General features: G+C 39.2%; 1 protein-coding gene across 7 annotated transcripts in view; it reads left to right on the plus strand.

Moving 5' to 3' along the window:
• The window catches only part of DLG2 (discs large MAGUK scaffold protein 2), a 988,724-nt gene that overhangs the window by 16,883 nt on the left and 948,402 nt on the right, over positions 1 to 23,439 (plus strand). For all 7 annotated transcript variants that reach the window (XM_066572327.1, XM_066572326.1, XM_066572328.1 and 4 more), the window contains exon 3: positions 715 to 846. In XM_066572327.1, the coding sequence (XP_066428424.1) occupies positions 715 to 846 (132 nt within the window). The remainder of the gene's footprint in view (positions 1 to 714; positions 847 to 23,439) is intronic.

Below are 23,439 nucleotides of genomic sequence, written 5' to 3' on the forward strand. Positions count from 1 at the left end.
GGGCTCTTACAGAAAGGCTGGATTGCTCTCTTTGAGCCAGCACATGGATGAAAGTCTGCTATCAAAGCCTCATTTACCAAAGAGGTATATAGCAATTTTATGTATTGAGGGAATAGAAAAAACCAGCCTCACTCTTGGACACCTGCCTTTCAGATACACATTTGTCAGTCAGAGAAGTGAGTGCTGCAGATGCAAAGCTAACACTTTCGTGTCTTCTCTGAATATGTTTTAAGGCCAGTTTTCCTGCATGGGTTTCCATAATGGTTATTGTCTATAATTTTGTAGCTTCTGCAAGTTGTAATTTGGTCCAGGCCCCATAGTTTCCAGATGGTTTTGGATAAATGGAAGTTGAGCACTTGCTATAGATGCTATTCCAAAGATCATTTTCCCATATGCATATGTTTGTGATATACAGCTAGTGATAGCAAGCAGTAATATCACCATCCCTGGAGGTGTTCCAAAGGCATGTGGATGTGGCACTTGGGGATGTGGTTTGCTGGGGAACATGGTGGTGCTGATTTAACAGTTGGACTCAATGATCTTGTAGATCTTTTCGAGCCATAGTACTGTTACAATTCTATAAATGCTTCCTGTAAATGCTGCTTATATGTGTGAACAGTGCCTCTCAAAATGTGTAGTTAACATTTGAACACTTAGATACTTTTCAGAGCCAATAAAGACATTGTGCTTGTTTTGTTGTTTTTTTTAATCTAGATACTGACCGAGCTTTAGTACTGCTGGAAGAATATTGCAAAAAACTACGGAAGCCAGAAGAGCAACAACTGAAAAAAGCCATCAGAAAGGTGATGGGCATCTTTAAGAGCAGCTTGTTTCAGGCACTTCTAGGTAGGTACTAATGTTTAATACTAGGTGCAATCTCTTGGAGTCCAGAGCTAGGTCAGACCTAGTAACTTTCTTATTTGTGTTTATGGTGAAAAGCATGTTGAAATGATCCTTACAGGTTCTCTGAGCAGAAACTCATTGTACTGATATTTTAAAGGTATTTTTTTACTTAAAGAGAAGGAAAGTAACAGAAACCTAATACAAGTTAAAGTATTGAATAATTACACCTAAACCTTGCTGTTTTGTTTTATTTAATGGAAGATACAGAATCAGAGTTATGCAAAGCTGAAGATGAAGTAAATGGCCAGAGTTTAATTGATTTCACTGGCACCAGGTAGCATTGAAAATCTTTGTGTCTTTTAAATTATGTTTTTGTGAAAAGTGTCAGCAGAGAAACTCAAAAATGAGTTAAGACAATTGTGCCAGGACATGGTTTGGCAGAATGTTCCCATTTATGTGATGTCACTGTGTTCAAATAGATGTGCTGGTGTGTCACTCAGACTTTCTTCCACTTACTTGAAGATCCCCATGTCACCTTGTAAATGATGTTAAAATCAAGCGCTTGTTGTTTTGGAGCTTTGTATCAAGCAACCTCCATAAGTTATTATATATAATATTATCAAGGTCATATATGTTTGCCTTGGCATTCCTTTGTTCCTTGTGCTGTGCCTGAGCTGCCAGTCATGGGAAGTGGTGACTGCAACTGTGCATTTCCCTTGCTCTACCTCCCTCTGCCCTCTTGCTCACATTGCATGGCCCTTCCTTCCCACACAACTACATTTTGTGAGGAGCTCATCTCAAGGGTGCGTTTCCTAACACAAATTATGTCTGTAGAAGCACACATGCCTTCAACTTATGGCTGTTTGAAGCCAGAGTATCAACTGTGTTTCTTGCAAAGCTACAGTCAGGAGCAGTTATGGGAAAATTTTGATTGTGTCATAAAAGTGGAAGCACATCAATAATGCATTATTACTGTGAAGACAATGGAGGCCTGAGAGTAGTTTCAGGAATTCCTGTAGCATTTGTAGAAAATGTGTATTACCAGTCTCTAACATTTCCTGCAAATGGAATTAACTAATGTTAGTGCTATTTTACTTGTAACTTTTCTTAGCTTCTTTAAGGTTATTAACTTTATTTTATAAACTCTACATAATTTTCATTGCTCTGTATGCGTTAAAAAAGGAAAGGGATTAATAATTGAATTTAGCAAATAGTTGTAAATAGATTTGAAAATAAGAAGAGAAAAAAAAAAGATTGGACTTATCCATAGTGTTTTTATGAAGGTGACTATGGATAGAGAAATGAGTACTGAAGAAATACACTAGTCATAGAAGTGACATTAGCTGTACATTTACTTCTGCACTACTTTGAAGTAATTAGAGAACTTCAGAGTATTCTAACAACGTGTGCTTTGTGTGTGGCTACATTACAATATCTGTTGATGTATTACACATGTTAGAAATGAAAAAGTGATTATAGCTACAGTAAGGTTGAATCCAAAGAACAACTTCCATCCTTTGATTGCTACAATAACAGATTGAGAAGCATGGTGTTACAGAAGTTTGCATTTTAATTTGTGGGCCTTTAGATGTCTTTCTTCTTAAACGCTTCCTTTTATAGAAGAGATTTGGGAATTGTGAGACGTGTTCAAAGTCTCTCATTTATTACATTTGGTTTGTTACTTGGTTGGTCTAGATTCTGGAACCATACTAAAGAGGGATCTCTCCTCCATGAGAGGAGACATCCCACACACTTTAAGTGTGGCAGATGATGTTATTGCACAATCAATGAGATCCTTGCATAATTAGTATTTAAAAAGACCCTCACTTCCATAACATCTGTTTTAGGTTCATGGCATAGCTTCTCTATTCACCTATAAATCAAACCACCACACAAAGGAATACCTAAGGCAGAGCTTCTGCTCTCTTCTTAAGTACTGTACTGCTAATCTTCCTATGTCTTTTATATTTACAGAATGTCTAATGGTCTTGAAAGTGTCCAATTTTCTGTGCCTGATCTTAATGAGACTTAATTTCCAAACTGTGAAAGTTCATTGCTTTCCAAAGCTCTCTCTCAATATATCTAGCTGTCAAATATTGGTTTTATCCAGAATGATTGACCCTTCGAATGTTTAGGCTGTAACTACTAATGAAAAATGTGATTTTTGTACAGAACCCTTAATCTGTATGTGGACGTGCACATTCTTAACAGGAATAAAGTTAACATAGAATTATGTGCCAAATTCAGTTTTTGTAGGTCCCACAGCTTCAGTGGACTTTGATTCCTTTACAAATAAATTTGTCCATTGTAACCATCTCTGCCCTTTTAAGTTTCAGTTCTCGTTAACTTCCAAAAGGCTTTAAAAATCTGTTGGATGTCTTAAATTGAGTATAACAAGAACAGATAAAGAAAAATATTAGTTTTCAAATCTAGTGTTGTCTAGTTCCTTTTATTCTCAAATTTATGCTTGTGTGATTATGCTGATTTGATTCAGCCATCTTTGAACTTGTCTTCTCAATGTACATCTGACTATTTTTATCTTCAATTTGTTTCATAAATATTAAATATGGACTACTGAACAGTGGGGTAACATGAGAAAAAGGAAGATTCAATATTTTTCTTGCATATATTCTACACATGCAAGAAGCCACTACAATCATATAAGGAAAAGTTCTCTAAGTGATTTACAAAAGGATTGTTGAAGGATTGTCTTTTTATATTTTAATTAGGATTTAAAAGCATTCCCTTCTCCCTTTGGGCTGTTCTTGTTCCTGGACTTCTTGCTAGAGTGGCCGTGCTCAGTGACAGCTGAGTTAGTTGCTAAGAGGCACATTTTCAAAGTGACATGTGGAACTGCAGTCTCTGGAGTCCCACTTAGACTCCAGTGGCCCAAACACAATGCTTTGAAAATCCAGCCCTAAGAAGAGGGAGGAGGAGCAACTCTTCAGAAGGAGCATGCTTCAAGGGGAAGAACATGAATTTAGATATTGACATTACTCTTAAGTTAATTGTAGATTTCATTCTCCAGAAGGGTTTTACCCACTCTTCTATGGGCAGTGAGGAATTATGCTGTTGTTAGGACCTTGTAAAGATTTTTCTTTTTGTAGGTTCATCCTTAGGTAGCTGGTAGTAAAATCACAAGGTTCTCTTAAATTGTACCACATGTGCCAATGTGAACATTTTTAAAAGGAAGAGGAAATGAAACCTCCAAAAATCCAAAGGTCTCATTTGTTGGGATTATCTTATAATGGGGCATGTTGGAGACATCGTGCTGAAATAAAAAAGGGAAATCATGAAAGAGAGTAATAATAATCATCTGGATGTGTTAAAGCAACCAAATTTTTTTCATTCCAGTTCTGTTCTTTAAGAAACTTAATAAATTTTAATAATTCAGTACATAGTTTAGTACAATTTATTTGGAGAAACTTCTGCTATTTATTTGTCTAACCTTCATTTCATTAAGAAAAGTGCATGATTCCACAGCTTAGAGGGTGGCTCTGTAGAATGAGAATGGATAAAAGAGGTTTATGTCAGGGTTGTTTGGGTTTTTTTTGTAGATACATCTCTATAAAACATCATTTTGTTTCTAGAAGGAATTAAAGTGCCACAAATAACTATAATCATCTTATGCAGTATTAGGTAAAAACTAATCTCCATAGGTTTTTCTAAAATTCGGATAAACCCAATCTGCAGTCAGTGACGTATTTCCTGTGGAATCTGAAACCATGTCTCGTGGTTTTTTTCATGCTTGCGTAACTTTGCCTGAATTTTAAAATGCCATATTTCTAATTAAAATATGCATTTTTTAAAATGTTATTGTACCATTTTTTCAAAATAGGGCAGATGTTCTGAAACTGCTCATGTTAAAAATTGCTGTAGCAAGCATTACTGTTGCACAATTTACTCATCATCTGTGTCACAGCCTGCACTTAGAGACTTAGGATACAGTGTTACATTTCCAGTAGGCTGGCTTTTTTAGACTCTGTTCCTCATCCAGCTCACTTTTAAATAAACCTTGTTATAACAATCCTTTCTAAGAGTGATCATGTCTTAAACCAAGTCAAAAAGGAACTCGGATGATTTTTCTGTGATCTCATATTACTCTTCTGTTAAAAGATTGTATAAATGGAAGTGGAAGTATAATTCAATTGTATTACAATAGTCTCCAAAATTCCAGAGATATAGTTAAATCTTGCATTCTTCCATGTTACTGGAAGGTGCCTAGGACAGAGTGAATATATAAAGAGGACATTTCAGAGATCCAAAGCAAGTTTCCCTTTAGTTTAATTATTTTAAGACATATGTATCTATTAAAAATAGTGTATTCCTTGAGAAATGCAAGTATTTATTACAGCTAGCATGAAGCAAGCTAAGAGCTTGATTTCCTATGGATTTGTCTTACTTTGATTGACCTCAGTGTCTACAAAGTTGTGAGCTGGGAATGACATTTCTCTTGTACTTAGGGCCATGGTTAAATTTCTAGATAGTTTAGATATGAAAAAAACTGGAGAGGAACCTGTCATAGGAGTAATGATGGAATGCTGGAACATGTCACTGTCATAAAAAGAAAACTCTAAGAATGAAAAATGAGGAAGATTTTGATAGGCATAGCCAGGTATGTCAACTAAGAATAATGATGAAAAATGGCCCCCACATTACAGAGGCTTTAATGCTGAGAAGAATAATGATACTGTTGACCATATAGTGGGAAGAGGAAATTATAGGAGATTAGTGGTAAGGCAAGGGCAAGGAATTTGTTTAGGCATGTTTTGTTTAAGGAGAAAGTTGTTAATGAAATTTGAGAAGAGAGGGAAGGAGGTGGGTCAGGGCTGGGGAACATAGATATATGAAAAGCGGGGCACAAGATAAGACAAGCAGACCTGCATCACAGTCCTGGGCTGGAGAGGGGGCCTGTACCAAAGTAGTGTGAAGAAGAGTTTGAGAGGCCAGAAAATGCAAAAAATAGAATGCTGGTCGTACATGGTAGTGCCGAGATTTGCACAAAAGGCATAGGAATAAGCTATTAAATACTGAAGGTTGTTACTGTCTGTTCCTGTGATCTGTCTTTAAGAAACACTGCTACCATATTTTCAGGCTTTTCTTCACAACCACCAAGACCTCTTTTGTGCTTTTTTCTTTGAGCAGACATTTAACATTCATAGCACCACAAAAAACAAGGCAATGTCTAATTCCATGAGGTTCCTGATAAAGCTGCTAGTATTGAGGAAATCCAAGTGGAGAACTTGTTCGACAGTCACCTTTCTGAGGTGAGGCAATGGTGATTGTCACCACTACCCATCTTTCTCAGTCCCTAGGAGGAAGCATGTCTCAATACTCAGTGCTGTGTCAGTGTTTTAGGGACCAGAAGGACATGAAATGAATTGCTGTGCTGGGAAACGTGTCAACAGGAAAGCACAAGTGGGTGTTGCCTATTCATACTTGCCAGGCTTGCCCTCAGTAGATGTTTTCATCCCACTCGTGTGTTCTGTGTGCTCAACTACTTGCAGTGCTCCTGGATGTAAGGTCGCTTGTCTCCTATGTCATTTCTCTCTAGACTTACTCTCAGTGAGCTGGTTTCATGTCAGGCTGTTTCACCCACAGTAACAGCACTGGATTCCTCAGGTGTTAACCCAGTGTAGGCAAGCCTGTGTCCAGCCCAGGGACATTAGGCCATCCTCTTGCTGAGGGCCTGCATCCATGGTTCATGAAGTCAAAGAATAACACCTCTGTTGATTTTGCTTGCTTGGCATCTTGTGTTGGGGTGATTCTCTGAGATTTATATTCAGACTTTCCCTGACTGAGAAATAGATTCTTCTATAGCTTTGTCTAAAAATATTGAAACCCTCCCTGACTATTAAAAATGTCGAGGAGCAAAAGAAATATGCAAAACCTCTTCAGTGCTGTCACATTTGAGAGATGCTCAAATGACATCTCTGACAATGGGGAAGCCTGTTATTACTCTGCACAGAGTCCTACTTTCCCAAACTGGCATCTTTCTTTGTTGCAGCATAAATTACAGCAGAACTGAAATTGAAATTCAAGGGCAGCTTTTGTTTTGCCTGAAGACAGCTGCAGCTGCTTTTATTCTTGAAGTCCAATTCTCTTAGTAAGCAAATTCTGTGCTCTCTCTCAAAAGAGCTAAAGGTAGTGCTCGATCTTTGGGATGGTTTGAAGCTGTGTGATTTTTTCTTTTTTATGAGCTGGGGGCTGGATTGCAGATAGCTGGAGGAACTAACCCTTGCAATTCTCCAGTGAAAGTCTGGTCACAAGGAGTGGACCTCTTGTTAAAAAGAAAGAAAAAAAGGCAGATCTATTGTAAGTGATTTCTAGTGGATTTTGGCCTCCTGCTGGTTTTGCTTCCATGGCAATGCAATTTTTCCTGCGTTATTATAATTTCTCTCAATCTCTTACAATTCCTCCCAACCCATGGTGCCTGTGGATCCTTTAGAGGAAATAAGGCCTCTTTGCTTCTATCAGGTTGCACTGACAGTGGGAAGAGGGTCCAAATTTAACTGGTGAGAGCTGACAGGTGGATGCATGTGGAGAAAGAAGATGGACAGACATCGTGTTGCTATAGAGGAATTGGAGTGAAGATACCCAGAGAGGAGAGTTTCACAGACTGACAGAATGGGTCAGGCTGGAATGGACCAGTGGTATCCTGAGTGGAGAGCCCCTAGCCCAACCTCCCTGCCTAAGCAGGGTTCCCTAGAGCATGTCACTCAGAGTTGTGCTTAGATGCCTTTTGCATATCTCTAGGGGAGGAGACACACAGCCTCTCTGGGCAGCGTTTGTGTTTCATTAAAGTCTGAAATGTTACCCAGTTTTTCTTAGTTGAGTCTGTGATGGGGTGTAGGGGGATAGAATATAAGAAAATAAAGATAGGGGTAAGATTGCTTTCTACACTAAGGAGTTGCAGCTGGGCCAATTACCAAAGATTAGGAACAGGCCTGACTTCAATAGGCCACAGCTGTAACCAAGGAGAAGAAGAGTGCTTTAAAAGAGTGGGGTGGCTGGTTGAGAGGGGAGCTGGAGTCAGTGGCTATTTTGTGAAGAAGAAAGAGTCAGTGCTCTGAGGAGATGCCCATGAGAAACACCATGAAACGTTTGTGATAAGGAGATACCAGTATGGAACCCCTGCAGTAAGATGACAACAATGGGGGAACTGAAAAATTTCTCAGAATTTCTTTAGTCTTTGGGATTTACTGGGTGTTAATGTGATGTTCTTACTGGTTAAAGATGAGGAGCAAAGAAAGCCAGGGCATGGTGCTCCCTGTTCTTGCTGGCCAGCCTGGTGATGTGAGTAGCCAGTGTCTTAATATTAAAGCCATTTCCCACCTTGAGGAAAGATGTGTGCACAGAGGTGGGAATCTTGTGTGCATACCCTAAATCAGTTTTTATTTGAAAGACTTGAAATATTAAAAGCTTGTGAATTACCAGGAAAGACCTCAACCCAAAACCAAGGCTCTGCAACCTCTTGCATTTATGGGAGTGAATGCTGATGAGCTCTGATAAACAGAAGATCCCAGCCCAGGTCTGTGCCTGGATTCTCAGCCTAGCTGAGTACAAGAACAAACCGATTACAGCACTGATACAACCTGGGTAATACATAATCACTTGTAATCCTCATGCAACCCTCTGCTTCTGTTTTGCTGCCTTTTAACCCATGAATGAGAACATTTACATCTCAGACAAGGAGTTTGGAACCTTTGGGGACTTTTGTGATTAGAAATGCAAAAGCAATTAGCAATAAACCATTTTTAATATGAGCTATGTGCTAAGTGTTGAGGTTGTTGGTTTTCAATATCCAGCAAGGAATAAAAGCTGGTTTTTGTTTCTGTAGGGTTTAGTTTTTTGGTGTTTTCATTTTATTTTATTTTTTTAAGTGCGTCTTGGCCACGTGGATTCTGTGTATAATTAGAATTATTAAAATGCAGTTGCAGCAGCTGTAATGGTGTGGCTGCTGTCCCAATGCGAAGCTTTTCTTTCTCTTTGCATTAAATAGGGATAGCCCTTTATTGTTGGTTTGTGATGAGAACTAGAGACTAATTATTAAAAGATTCATTTAGGTAATTTGGTTTTATTTTGAATAATGCAGTTTTCAGGCTGACAGAATCTAAAAGAATGATGGGATAGATGATTTTCTTTTGATGCTAAAGAAAGAAAGACTGGATTTATATCTTGCTAATGTAGTTTGTACATCTACTAATAAAATGGAAGAAAATAATCTGGAGCAAGCTGTTCCATCACTAATCCCAATGTTTATTTTTGTCTCTAAAATAGCAGAGCTGTTCTCTCTTGCTGATGTTTTGGTCTGCAGAGTTATTTTAGGCTAGACTGTGATGTGACTTTTGTTTGGTGACTATAACTTTTTAAGAAATTGCATGATAATTTTAAAGTCATTTAGCCTTGAAATTTTAGCCTTGAAGACTGTTATACCTTATGTTTCTCCAAGCTGTTACAAATGAGCCAAGTTTATTGCCTAGTGCCACCACTGTGGATCTTTTGGAATCTCAGTACTCTTTTTACTTAACCCTGTGCTTCCAGTGTGTTGTGGGAGTCTGTGAAAAATACTGATGGGAGCGATTTAAGTGCAATTGGGATTGAGTACTGAACAGTAAGATGCATTAAAATAAACTGTTTAATCTTAGATACACATACCTATATATGTCTGTGAATATCTATGTCTATATACAGAATACTGACATGAGTTCATCTATACATATTGTTGGCAGGTAACCATGGATATTGTATTTATCTCAAACTTCTGCTGTAGTTTGTTCGGGTATTATTCTGTGCTTAGGAGCTCTGTTGAGTATTAAAGAGTGTCTTGACAAGAAATGCTGCAGAGTGTGTTGCTCATTCCTGTTGCATGTTGATTCTGTCATGAGGTCTGTTTTCTATGTTTGTGTTCTGCCACCCTGATCTGCTTCTGAGATAATTAGGTGCTTTTTGCAAAGAAGATTGAATTTATGTCATTAATTTGTTCTTTCCTGTCTTCATTTTGTAATCATAGTTGTGTGGCTTTGAATATCTGCTGATACAGGTGATTAAGGCACCACTGCACAAAACCCCAGGCTTTAGAAATAGAAAATAGTTTTTATTATAATTATCATTACATGTTACGTTATTTTGTGTTATGCAGGATGTTTGGAAATACCACATCTTATGTGAAGAGAATTAGGTAAGTGATCAGAGGGCAGTGTTATAACTAAACCAGTTTTGGTGAACTGAGTTCAATTCCTGTGCCTACACAGAGTGTGATAATTCTTATTTATTTGACCTCAAACTTGTTTTCTTCAAAAATCCTGCTTCATTCAGTGTGCAGAAGGGGCAGGACTCAGCTCATGAGCAAGTATTTAATTCATTGCTTTCCTGTCATTATTTACTCTGTGAGAGGTAGTACTGAAGCCCTGAGAAATGAAAGTAAAAATATCTTCCTCTTTTCGAGGCCTGATTGGAGACATTTCTGACCTGATACATCACCACTTCTCATGTCTGACCACAGCTCCAGCTGCAACAGGGAGTGTCACCATTCCAGCAAGACTGTCTCAGTGTCTCATTTTGGGTACTTAAAACATGAGGATCGTCTGATGGGTGATCACTTTGGAAAACTACTGTGTATGTGACTTTCTGACCTCAGTGAGACTATCAGTAGGAGTCAGGGGTAGGATTTAATTCCCTGGGTGTCATTTAATGCTCTTAAGCTAAAGAACCCTCAAGAAATCTTCTTATTGCTCTCAGCCTTTCAGCTCCTCGATAAATGATGCAAAGTTGCTCAGGCAGCTTTCCCAGAGCAGGCCCACTCTGTATGCTAAATCAAGTGTCAGAGCGGAGGGACAAGTGATGTGTGTCCATACACCTCAAGTGTGACACTTTCTAATTTTGAAAGTACCTTGGCAACCTTATCAGTGTTCTGGAGTTAATTTTTCATAGTGATTTCCTGGACTTTAGGGATAGTAAAACCAGCTTCTTTTCACCATTTCTATTGTGTGATGGTATTAACAAATGGAGTATCTTTCTAATCAGATAGTAATTAGTCAGCAGGAGAAATCCAGCCTAATTGCAGTGAGACAGAGGGATAGATACAGGGTCAAAATGTTTAGTGGCTCTTTTCTCCCAAATTTTGCATTTTCTTGAGTTGTTTTTGATCTTCAGTGTTGAACTGAACTGTAACTTCATTCTTTTTCTTCTTTAACCTCTGAAACCGAAAGGCTGTTCTGTTTTTATTCTCATTATCATTTCATACCCAGCCTGCCTTTTGAGGATTTAAAAGTAAGTTTTGGTGTGGTAGACTGCCTTTCTCACATTTGTTTAGTTGTGTTTAACATGTAACAATTAATTCATGTTTTAAGTTTTGTAAATGCAATGTGGAAAACTAAAAATATAGTTTGAAAAAAGTATCTTTGAATTAATCTATTAAAAGTTGAAGTAGCCTAACCCTTCCTCTAAGTAAAGTTTAGAGTGACATCTTGTGGTTACACTGATTTCAAATGTGTATATCTGTTGGCATTATTTAATGTTGTCCACAGTAAGTGTGGTGTTTTCTGTTTCAAAATGTTCTGGATTGTTTCAAAATGTTCTCACCAGAAGTCTGTAATGATTTCTATTAAGGCTTTTGGGAGATCAGAGAAAACATTGCTATGTGTCAGGGCCTTGTAAGTGTAGTTCATCTTTTACTGCATAAAGTTCATCCCGTGTGCCTGTGAGTTTCCAGTGTTTTGAACTCCAATTCAAGGTGTTTTAATGCTCTTGCAGCCATTTGGAATTTCTCAAGAAGTATCAATTAGCCATAATGCCAAAGCAAGTGGGAGCACAACATCTCTGAGCAACTTCTATTTGTGCCCGTTCATTAGCTGTCCAAAGATTTCCTTAGGTTTAGGTGAAGATGAACATGTCCAGGAAGCTGGCATGGAGGCCAAGCCCATTTCAGATCCATACTGCAGCACTGTGTATGTGTTTCCTATGGATCAGCCTCCAAGGTGTTGGGTGGTCTAAATGCACCACCACCAAACCATATCCAAGAGCCTAGAAGGTGCTCAGACTACAGTTTTGTGCAGTTTATCTTAATGAAATACAAACCTTTTCAATGCCAGGTGGAGATACAGCGGCATTCTGTGCCAGAAGCTTAAAGGACCTGGGGAAATGTGAGATTCGCTTTCACTTTTGGGAAGCCCTCTGCAGAGATGCAGGAATGCCTCTGCAGAGGGTTTTGGTTGGAGTCAGCAATGTATTGCCTGGTTCAGTCTCTCAAATTAACCATACAAAGGTCTTTTCCCCTTCCTCAGCATTGAAGAGGAGAAAGATGGTGATAATCTGCTAGGTCAATTTTTAACTATATAAAATGTTCATGTTACCATGGAGCCCATCTGGCAGATTGAATACCTGATTGTAAAATTAACTGTTCAATAAAAGGCACTTGACCTCTCTAAGAAATAAATTCTATTTAGGAGAATGGATTCATTAATGCATCTCAAATGAACAGTCCCTCTAGCACTGCTCCATGGCACATCACTGATAACATGTGGCCCCAGGTCTGCTCTTAAGTCTTTTGATGTGAGAGGCTGGATTCAGGAAAGGATTCTGTGATTGTGGAACTTGGGTGTTTGTTGGAGGTACTTTGGTCACATGAGGATGCCAGCACTGATTGATGTGATGTGCTGGCAATGTTAAGGATTTTTAGTTGTGTAGTAAAGCACACATGGAGCATAAAATCCAAGAAGCCCAGCTCAATGATCCTAAAAGAGCCATCTGGTGACCTCATTTATTAATTTGGTGAAAAAACAAAGATGTGATGTTTTCAATTAAGATAAATGTTTGGCTGCCCTGCCAGAATTGGTTTTGGTGGATAAGTAAGTACAAGTTAAGCTGTTAATATAATCCTAATAATGAGACCGGAAGTGCTGATGTAGAGCCAGTCATTTGGAGGGCCTCTGAGAGGGCTAGCCTGTAAAAATGATGTTTGAAGTACACAAAGAATGTTTAAATGACATATTTACAGGGATAATTCCAGAGATTTCCTTGGCAAAGTGCTTCCACCCATTCCAACAGAGACTGTTTAAATAGTAAAGAAATGTGTAGATGGTTAGGTATCAAACTAATGCTGGTCTTATTTAAATGCCTTCTCCTTTTGTCACAGAAAGCAATGAGTGGTGATGATGTTTCACAGGAAAAGAAAGCTGTCTGCTCTTTGTTTCATTTCTGTTGCACAGACAGTGATATCCTTGTTATGCTTTTTGAATGGCTGCTTGGTGGATTTTGTCCTGTTATGAATCATAATCTCCTCTAATAATTTTTGTCTTCCCAAGAAAGAATTTGGCTCTTCATGCTGAGAAGCTGGATACTAAGTAGGTTTTGCAATGGAAGACTGTAAAGAGGTTTCCCCATAATGCTGGAGATGAGGGTGAGATGACACTGTGCATATCACAGGGGTTTTTTTTCCAAATTGTGACTTCCATGTGAATTCCTTGCACTGGCAGCAGATAAGCCATTGATGCAGCCACCAACAGAAATAGGGCAGAAACCCTGTGCCAGCTGATGACCCTTGCTGCTGAGTGTGGTACCCTCTACTAGGTGGGATGTGTTGGAAATAAGAGCTCATCAGTTAGACAGCGTTTGGGTGGTGGAATAGCTCTTTGAGAGCTTAATTATTGAGTCCTCTGAAATCTAAACAGCTTCTCATAACCTCTTTCAGCAGCATAAAGCCAAAATCTTATTGTGCTGTGATCACTTAAGTCACTTCTTTCATTTTTTTCAGATTAAAAAGAAGATTCTAGCGATTCTGGCCCTGATTTTGTGCCAGAGTTCCCCTCGCTACAGTTCAGAGCTGACATGCTGCCTGCAAAGTCCTCCAGTATTATTAAAAGCCACAGCAAATTTAAATTTAAAGTGGAGGTGACTGAAGAACAAAGTTACCTGTGGAGTTTGGGGGCCCTTACTTTAAGTACTTGCTATCCACCTGTGTAATTCCCTATGGGCTGCCTTTTGGATTAAGTATTCCTTACTTCTTCTCTAAACCTCATGTTTAATATTCATATGTGTCATTCAGCTGCTGCTGCATCCTGTCCAAGCATAAAAAGGGGGATGCATTTCAGTAGCAAACCAAGTGATGCTTAAATATATCCCTTGCTTATTTCGGAGTAGCAGTATGGGAGTTAATTAATATTTATCAATGCACTAAAGTCCAAGAATGAGAAGCACTATGGTTGTGCAAAAGCATAGCTTGTTTATTTCAAACTCTTACCTGGTCATTTTGACCATTTACTAAATGCACTTGAGAGCAAGCACACAAAACTTGCTATAATGCTGACTTGATTTCTTTTCTTTAAATAGGAGCAGAATCAGGACACACTTTCCAACCATACAATAATTGCAGAAATGTAGGTGCTCTACTTAACCTGAGAAAAAAAGCTCTTCCCTTAATTAGCTGCCTGGCATTTTGCAATAGATGGTACTATAAAAAGGTTGTAATAACAGAGTGCAATATAGAAAGACCTTGTCAGATTTTATTACATTTTCTGCTTGGTAATTTATTGCAATTAGAAAGCCTAATTCTTTTGCTTATCTTGTAATTATAGCAAGGTGTTTATAAGCAGGAGTTCCAGCTGCTTTTCTGTATACTCTCATTAGATTTGAAGTTATAAAGCTTTTTAGACTGTTAATTTTTGCTCATTACACAGGGTGCATAAAGCATTCTGAAATGCATATGTTATATGAGGTCAACATTGTATTTTGAGAGTTGCTACATGAATTTCCAGCAAGGATAATGAATCTCATAGATTTAGCTGGTCTTCAGAGGAAGGACTCTTTATTTTGAAAACCACCTTTTTAAAATCCTCTTCTGGAATAGGGAGGTAACTAATTTTCCCCATTCCATCAGAAAGCAGTTTTAGGTGTCTGTGTGTACAGTGCTCCCTATCTCTGTGTCTGGCTACAGTTCAGTGTCTCCGTTTGACACCTGGGAGTGTCTGGTGACAATGTCCATGTCTGAAAAACACAAAAGCCTCCTGAGGAGTCCCATCCTTGTGTGTGGTGCCCAGCTGACCGTGGCTCTTCTGGGACTTTTTTATGGATTGCAAAACCCAGCTGATCTGAACAAAAGCTCTAGTGACTGACCCAAGACCTCACAGGACACTTGTGACTGAACACTGGGCTTAACCACAGAATCCAAAGCTTACATCATATCATGAGATCATCCTGATTTAGGCTGTCAAGCTCAAGTTATAATGGAAAGCATTGTCTAATTTCATTGTCTTGGAAAGAATTGAGGCCAGTCAAGGGCCTGTTCTTACTTGGTTTCGTTATCTTTGCTGTGGAAGATGGGATAGGATATCTAGCTGGAGCAAAAGTGGGCCACAAAATGCCAGGCAGTAATAAGAAATCGGAACATTTGCAAATAGGAGCAGACATTGAGCTATTACTGGTGTTAAAAGTATTAATACTTACATGTCTCTGTATGTTGCATTGTTCATGATAAGTTATTTGTTTTACAAATCTGTGAATTATTGGAAATTATTTTTCTTACAGTTTTGACAAATGCATGTCTGTTGGAGGGTGGAACTGCCATCTGTGACACTTTTCACTGGCAGTCTTGCTTTGGGGAGGTACTTGCTCATAACATGAAATGTGAGTGATTATGATGGAACAAACCAGCTTAATGAAATCTGATGCAGTAAGGATCAATATTTTCATGAGAATACAAAATCAAACCCAGATATTTTATTCATGTTCTACTAAACTTGCTGTTATTCTGACCCTTCATGAGTGAGAGTCCACTGATTTTATTTGTTCCCAGTCCTTAGTGCCTCTCTGGAGAGGAATTTTAGATAAGGGCATGGAGTAATAGGACAAGGGGAAATGGCTTTTAACTGAAAAGAGGGCATTGAACCACAGAATACACTGAGTTGGAATGGACCCATCAGGATCATCAAGTCCAGCTCCTGGCCCTGCACGGGACCATCCCCAAGAGTCAGACCATGTGCCTGACAGCATTGTCCAAATGCTTCTTGAACTCTGTCAGGCTGATGCTGTGAACACTTCCCTGGGCTGCCTGTTTCAGTGCCCAAGCACCCTCTGGGTAAAGAGACATTTCCTAATATCCAACCTGAACCTCTCCTGACACAACAGTAGGCCATGACTTCTGGTTCTGCCACTGGTCACCAGAGAGGAAAGATCAGTGCCTGCCCCTCCTCTTCCCCTCACAAGGAAATCACAAGGCTGCAATGAGATCTCCCCTCAGTTTCCTCCAGGCTGAACAGACCAAGTGTTCCCAGCCATTCCTCATAAGACTTCCTCTCAAGGCCCTTCAACATCTTTGTTGCCCTCCTTTGAATGCTCTCTAATAGTTTAATATCTTCCTTATGTTGAGGTGACCAAAATGACACAAATTATTCAAGGTCAGATTATATATATGAAACAAATGATTTACTGTGAGGGTAACTGAAACAGGTTACCCAGAGAAGTTTTGGATGTCCCATCCCTTGGAGTATCCATGGTTAGGCTGAATAGGGCTTTGAAAACCTTGGTTTAATGAAAGAGGGGTTTGCCCATAGCAGTAGGGATGAATTAGATGATCTTTAAAGTCCCTTCCAACCCAAACCGATCTGTGAGCTGGGCTAGCAGAGAAAAGCTTAGATAACTGTAACCAACACTTGTGCATTATTCACAGGCCCAAAGAAACTGAGAGTGAGATTCAATCCACTTAATTTGTACCACAGATGGGTTGGCTTTTAGAATATGCCCCTAAATATAAGGGTATATCTCTTTAAGGCAATAGAAAGAGATGGTGGCATGGAAAGCAGGAGATCATGTTTGAGCTGAGATGGCCTGATTAGACTGGCTGAATTCTAAGAATTAAGTCAAATGAGAAGAACAAAAAGAGCAAGCATACAAGAATAATGAAAACAATTGCTGCTTTAAAACATGCTCTAAAATTCTGTTTCTGGATTGAGCTGGCTTTGTTTCTGAAAGATCTTTGTTTTTCAGAACAGACAGTCCTGGAGAAGGAACCTTTTTTAGTCAGGACATTCTCTCTAGTTGTGCCATGGATTTTTTTTTTAATACCAGTTTCAGTATGATTTACCTAAGGAGTCTAAGCTGGAGACACACAAAGTACCAAGCCAAGAAAACCTGTCCTGTGTGTGGTGCAAATGCAGCACGTCAGAGGGAAGGACAAGATTGCTCAAAAGTTGTGTTGGTGATTCCTGGTGATTAGGTGAGGTGTATGGGTGACAGCATAGGAATCCCAGTTGACACTCCACACAAATTAAAATACATACATCTTTCATAAACTGCTTGTCTGGAACTATAAGAGTTGCTAGAGTAACCTAAAGGCAGGACTGTAAATATTGGATAAGTACATCCAGTACTTTAATGAGATAAAGTAACTGCCAGGGCTCTTGGGAAGGTAAGGGACAAGCACTCTTTGTTCAGCTTTGCAAAATGTATTATTTATCATGTAGGACTTTGTGGCTTGGGAATTACTACCAAGCCCCAGCTTCCCATTGGAGTGCCTTTGTGTTATCTCTTGTGTCATTCATGACCTTTTCTGTCAAGATAATTTCTTCCTTTTAAGGTTTTGGTCGAAGGAGAAAAATCAATCAAACAAGTTAGTAAATTTATACAAAAGATTGTGAATTAGCTATCTTCTTCACTTTACTTCACAGCATTTTCAGCTGTGGACCCTGCAGTTAAGATGAAAGGGTGATATTTGTGCCTTTTTGGGGGACTTGCCTCTTTTTTGATGTATTTCTCCTTAGCATAGGATGTGAACTGTCTCTTGAAGTACCAGAGTGCTGAGGGGTTTCCTTCAGCATTTGTTTACAGGGCTTGGTGTAGCATTAGGATGTAAGGTGAAGGTTCCCGTAATAAGGCTGTGCTCTCTTTGTACCCTGTTTTTTGGCAAGTTGTCTTTCCTTTCACTAAAGAAAGGCCGAAGAAATGAACTGTAATGGCTGTTTGTCAAACACCAGATTTGTGTTTGTGCTTGTAGCTTTGGGTATACCCAATTTTGGGTATTGGTTGTCATTTGGTGAGGAGATGGATCTCTGGAGAAACGGGACGGGGTTGTGAGGTACAGTATAGTAATAATGCTGTAATAATGTTATGCCAAGTGCATTTTGCATTTAAATGAGGAGTTGGCATTAAATTGAGACAATCCTAAGGTACTGGAGGATGTCTGGGGAAAGAAAAGGGCCAGTGCCTTGAACTTTTGCCTAAGCAGTATTGGGTGATAAGTAAAGGATTAGAGAGGAAGACAAAGGATAGCTTGGGCATGTATATACAGTTCTCAATGGGATAAATACATAAATCCTGATTGGACTACAAAATTGAATTGACAACTTAAGTACCTTCTAATAAGAATGGTGTTATATGTTTACACTAGGTTTGTGAGATAACCTGTGCTGGCAAAGTGCTCTCATCCAGCACCACTACTTTTAAGGATAAATACAAGAACTGCAGGATTTCTCAGTGCAGATTCATATTCTGCAAGATTTGCACTCAAAAAAAATCAGATGTCAAAGTTTCTGGAAGAACCTTCCTTGAAACAGGACTTGTTTTAGTGTGTAAGTGAAATACATGCTAAACTGTGCCAAAGGTTTGGAGATACAGATGTTCCTGAATAGAAATCTCTTCACAGAACTCAAAAGCATTTTTGTAGGATTGAGATTCATTCAAATTGTCTACTTCCTCCAGTGTCTTCAGTGCCAGTCCTCATCATGTGTTTGAAAAAACAGTAGTATAAAAATAGTCATGATAAAAAGGAAAATATTATAATTTGACATAGTTGCTCTGCCAGACAATCTTTTTGCTGTAAGAGAGCCTCAGAGAACATTAAAATTCTTCTTCATTGCTTTCTCTGGAAGTCACTGGACGTGAGAGGTATGGTAGTTGCATATCTCAAACCCACTGCTCATCATTTATTGTTATATACTAAAACTGTGCCACAAACTGCAATGCTTTTTCCCAAATCAAAAGATATTTGACAAGTGTTTGGCAAAGAAGAAAGTTTTAAGAAGTCCTTCACTAAACAATAAATTTACAGTAATTCCCAGCTAATGTTTTTTTCTTTTGCTTGGAAGTACAATTTCCATAGTGCAGTAAAAAGACCTAAAGAATTTCCTGTATACAGGTCATATCTTTAAGGCTCTCAATGGCACCAGGAGTGAATTCCAAACCTCTTGGGTGTGACTGCACAGCTGAGGGTGACTCCTTCTGAACTGGATAATGCTCTCATAAAGTGGCATCCAGTAAAATGTGCAGATCTCATGTGGAAGCAATATACACAAGTGAACAGATGGCTCACAAATGCAGAAGAAGCTGCAGTCAGCAAATTCTTAGTAGTTTGCTCCAAGTGTGGTTACATGACAAAGTTACTGCAAGGCAAGCAGGAGTATGGATTTCCAGCAAGTTTATGAACTTCCCATGTGCACGCTCACTGTCCAACAAACCACTCTGAAAGAATGCACTGACATCTGAAATCTAGTTGGAAGTGTCTTTATTAGTGAATTAACCTGGGAACACATATTTCCACATGGGAAACTCAATCATCTACATGTAAAATAGCTTGAATGGTTTCTGACAAGGTTTTGGCCCATGTGACCAGCATTCTTTCTAACCATTCACAGCCCAGGGATCATCCCCATAAATCAGTGAACATGGCTGCTCTGTTCTGGAGGCTAAGAGAATTTTAAAGTATGAATCCAAGCTCAGCTCTAGAAGGCGATTCCAAGTGTATGTAGTTGACATGGCAGAGCTTGTGCACTGTGGGTATTGGGTAACATCTCACAAGCACTGTCAGAATATGCCTTCACTCTTCTTCAGACATTGCAGATTGTCCCCTTTATTCTTATGGAAGTGTACCATCTTTTGTCTAGCCTAAATAATATGCCTGATAGCAGTCACTCAACACCTTGTTCTTGTGGCTAAATTTGACTTTACCACATCCAGGCAGATCCAGTGGCTTCTATAGCCTCTGGGGACAAATGTATTGTCTGTGAAGAGCCGTGGTTAGCTGCTAGTTAATGCATAAAAATAAGGCTCATAGAGTTCATGAAGATGGAAACCTTTGCGAAGTTTTTAATCATCTTTCCAAAGGAATGATGGTTCACAGTCTAGAGTGAAGCCTTCACATAGCCCAGAAAGCCAACAGTGTTCTGGGATGCATCAAAAGCAGCATGACCAACAGGGCAAGAGAGGTGTTTCTCCTGCTCTATTGTGCTTTGCTGAGAGCCCACCTGAAGTGCTGCATCCCTCTCTGGGATCCTCAGCACAGGAAAAACATGAACCTGTTACAGCAGGTCCAGAGGAGAGTCATGAAAATGATCACAAGGATGGAACACCTCTTCAGTTAAGGAAGACTGAGGGAGTTGGGAGCTGTTTGACCTGGAGAAGAGAAGGCTCCAGGAAGACTATTGTGACTTTTTAATATTTGAAGGAGCTTATAAGAAGGATGGGGACAGACTTTTTAGTAAGACCTGTGGCAATAGGTTAAGGAGGAATGGTTTTAAGGTAAAGGGGGTAGATTTAGATAGATAACAGGCAAATTATTTTTTATGATGAGGGTGGTGAGGCACTGGCACAGATTGCCCAGAGAGGTGGTAGCTGCCCCATTCCTGAAAACATTCAAGGTCAAGTTGAATGTGACTCTGAGCAACCTGATCTAGTGGGAGATATCCCTGATCATTGTGAGGAGGTTGGCCTAGATGGCCTCTCAAAATCCTTTCCAACCCAGATGATTCTGTGACACATTGGCCATATTCACCATGAGGAGAGCTCTTTGGATTTCTCTGGTTTAATCCCCTGAGCTTGTGCAAACCCCTCCATCCCTGTCAATCCAGTGGTGAATAATTTTAACAGCCACTGCTGTTTTCTGATCAAAGGCTGTAGGGCCTGGCAGCAGCAGCAGATCTTTACACATGGAACCTCATCTTGACTAAAGCTTCTTCTACATCACCACTTCAATATCATAGAAATCTTCATTTGGCCTAACAATCAAATCTCTCCTGACTCCATTATCTCCAGCTCACTGATCCAAGAAACATCAATTATTTCTGTTAAACACAAATATTTTCAATGGGGTTTTTCTCCATACTGTGCTAAACTTCAGCATTTTACATATAATTTAAGTGCCCTATAATATTTTGATGATCTTTCCTCTGCTTATTTGCTCTGTTGAGACCAAGCATGAAAACTGCCTTTTTCACAGCATCTGCACCACTAGAAAACTCAAATTATTTTAAGGAAGTAAAATCTTCCCATCCCAAACAGCAGTAAAAGTCCACTTTGTGACAGCAATATCCGAATGATGAATGTTCAAGGGCAAAGCTTTGATTAATGACAGCTGCAGCTTGGATTTCACTAATGGTGATTTTGTATCCCCTTCCAGACAGCTGCACACTTACTGCAAGTATCTAACTAGACATATTTATTATGCTGGTTTGGTTAAATAGTTGTATAAATGAAGCATATGGATACTTGTATAATTTGCATCTGCAGTGTATGACTATTATGTGAAGTAGGCTTCTAGGAGAAGAGTATCCATCCTCCTGTTGAGATAGTCCTATTTTGTTAAATTAAGCAGGTCTCTGATTAGGTTCCATAGAAAGGAAATACCAGTCTGTTAAAGGTCCTGGGGGGTGAAGGGATGCAGTTATTTTCTATTCAAAAGCACATTAATACACTCAAAGTTGTCCAGTAATTTCAGCTGCCCTGCCAATATCTTGAGTTTAGTAAAAAATTAGCAAATTTGGGGTGACCATAATGAACTGTAAAGCAAGTATACTGCCTTCTATTAAGTGTTCTCTTTTTTATAAATGTGAAAGACTAGTCAGCAGTTGTGCTGATGGAATTGTTGTGCAGGATTGCAACTGTAAATAGGATATTGTGACAACTGGGTGGGAGTAAAGCTGAGGTGAGACTGCTAAAATGACTGGTTTCACCTGTAAGTTGTTACTGTAATGTAATTAAAGTGGTGGTTGTGCAGTGATTGTTGGGACCTTATATATTGCAAGCAAAGCTGTAGAGAAACCATTAATATGATCCATAACACAAATTCTGGCTATTTTTTTGTACAGATGTTATTTCAGCTTTAAGTTGTGTTACGTGAAGTAAAATGTGTCTTCCTCCACTTTATACCCAGGCATCTCCTGCAAAATACAAACTTCCATCTCCATTTCTATTACTCTACCAATTTCTTTAAATATTAGGTTTTTGAAGCTATCCATTTGTAAACTATTTGTTATTTTATACACAAGACAGAAAGTAATATTATAAGGTTGATTATACACACAGACTTCAGGTCCTTGATGTGCCACATTCCCTGACCTAGTCTCTGCCTGAGCAAGGATTCCAGCCTTTCTTGGCCTGTCCATGCTTGCCTCCTCCTTGCCCTAGGTGTTTCCCCCCACCATGTACTGTTGCCTGCAGCATAAATTTCGATTTACCTTGAGGAAATAGGGCAAGAGTCTCACCATGCAGAAGGAACCTCCCATCAGTTGTTTTGTGATTGCAATCAGCAGTGTGGCAATGCAGAGAGAGATGCACAGGCCAATTTATGGCTTCAGAATTAATTTCGCTAGTGAGTTGTTACTAGTAAGGTGCAAAAAGCACATGCTAAAAACGCTCATTTTTTTGTTTAGGGACTGCAGTCATGGGGATAGAAAAATCCTACAAGGTGGTGCTAGAGTTTTACACATCGCTGCAGCAAACAAGATTTTGAGCAAGAGAAAGCACCCTGCTCCCACATACCCAGCAGATTCCAAAAAATTAGTGGTAATTCTCTCTTTTTCCTTCATGTACTATTAAGAGCATTCTCTTCACAAGCTAATAAAGCGTAGTGGATGATAGTGTCTAAAATGAAAGTATGTTAAGAAATATTTTACTTCCTATTATTTATTGGTCTTTGTGTCCATACACTGTACTCCTTAGGAGAATTAACTAATGCAGGTGATGTGGTTTTTGGCGGGGGGTACTCTTGACGGGATGGTTTGTACCATACAAATTTTTTTTTTCTTGCTCGACGAGCGCTGGGAACAGCGAGTAAGAGTTGTCACCAGGTGGCACCATTAACCTAAGTTATGTTTCAGTGTGGTGAATGCAATGGAGTTTGTGTTCAAAAGGAATTTAGTAGAGAGATTGCTCTTTTCACCTTCCTTCAAAGTAAAGACTCAGTACAGAGAATAGGCCAAATACTTCTGTTCACTGGCACATTTTAGATTATTTCATGCATTTGAAGTGCTATAATGTGGTGAAGATTCTTCCCTGCCTTGTGGATGGTATAAAATGCATACTTTTATTTCTTCAGAAAACCCTTGCCTGCTTAAGAATTTTGCAATATATTTTGCATCTGGCACATCCAAAAGCAAAATTCCCCCTAGTGAAATCCCAGAACAAGACCAGGGAATTCTCAGATGAAAATACTCGTGTCTAAATACTGTTTGAACGTTTTAAGGGTATTATTCTATGAAGCTAAGCAATAGAAAATCGATTTTCCTTACTTACAGTGAGCAGAGCATGGGCAGTGCAGGGGAGATGAGGAGCCCCATCCCTGGCTGCTGTTCAGAAGTGGTGCTGTTGGTGCTGACCCCCTCTGCATCAGAG

This window comes from Molothrus aeneus, chromosome 2, assembly GCF_037042795.1.
Source record: "Molothrus aeneus isolate 106 chromosome 2, BPBGC_Maene_1.0, whole genome shotgun sequence".
Lineage (NCBI taxonomy): Eukaryota > Metazoa > Chordata > Aves > Passeriformes > Icteridae > Molothrus > Molothrus aeneus.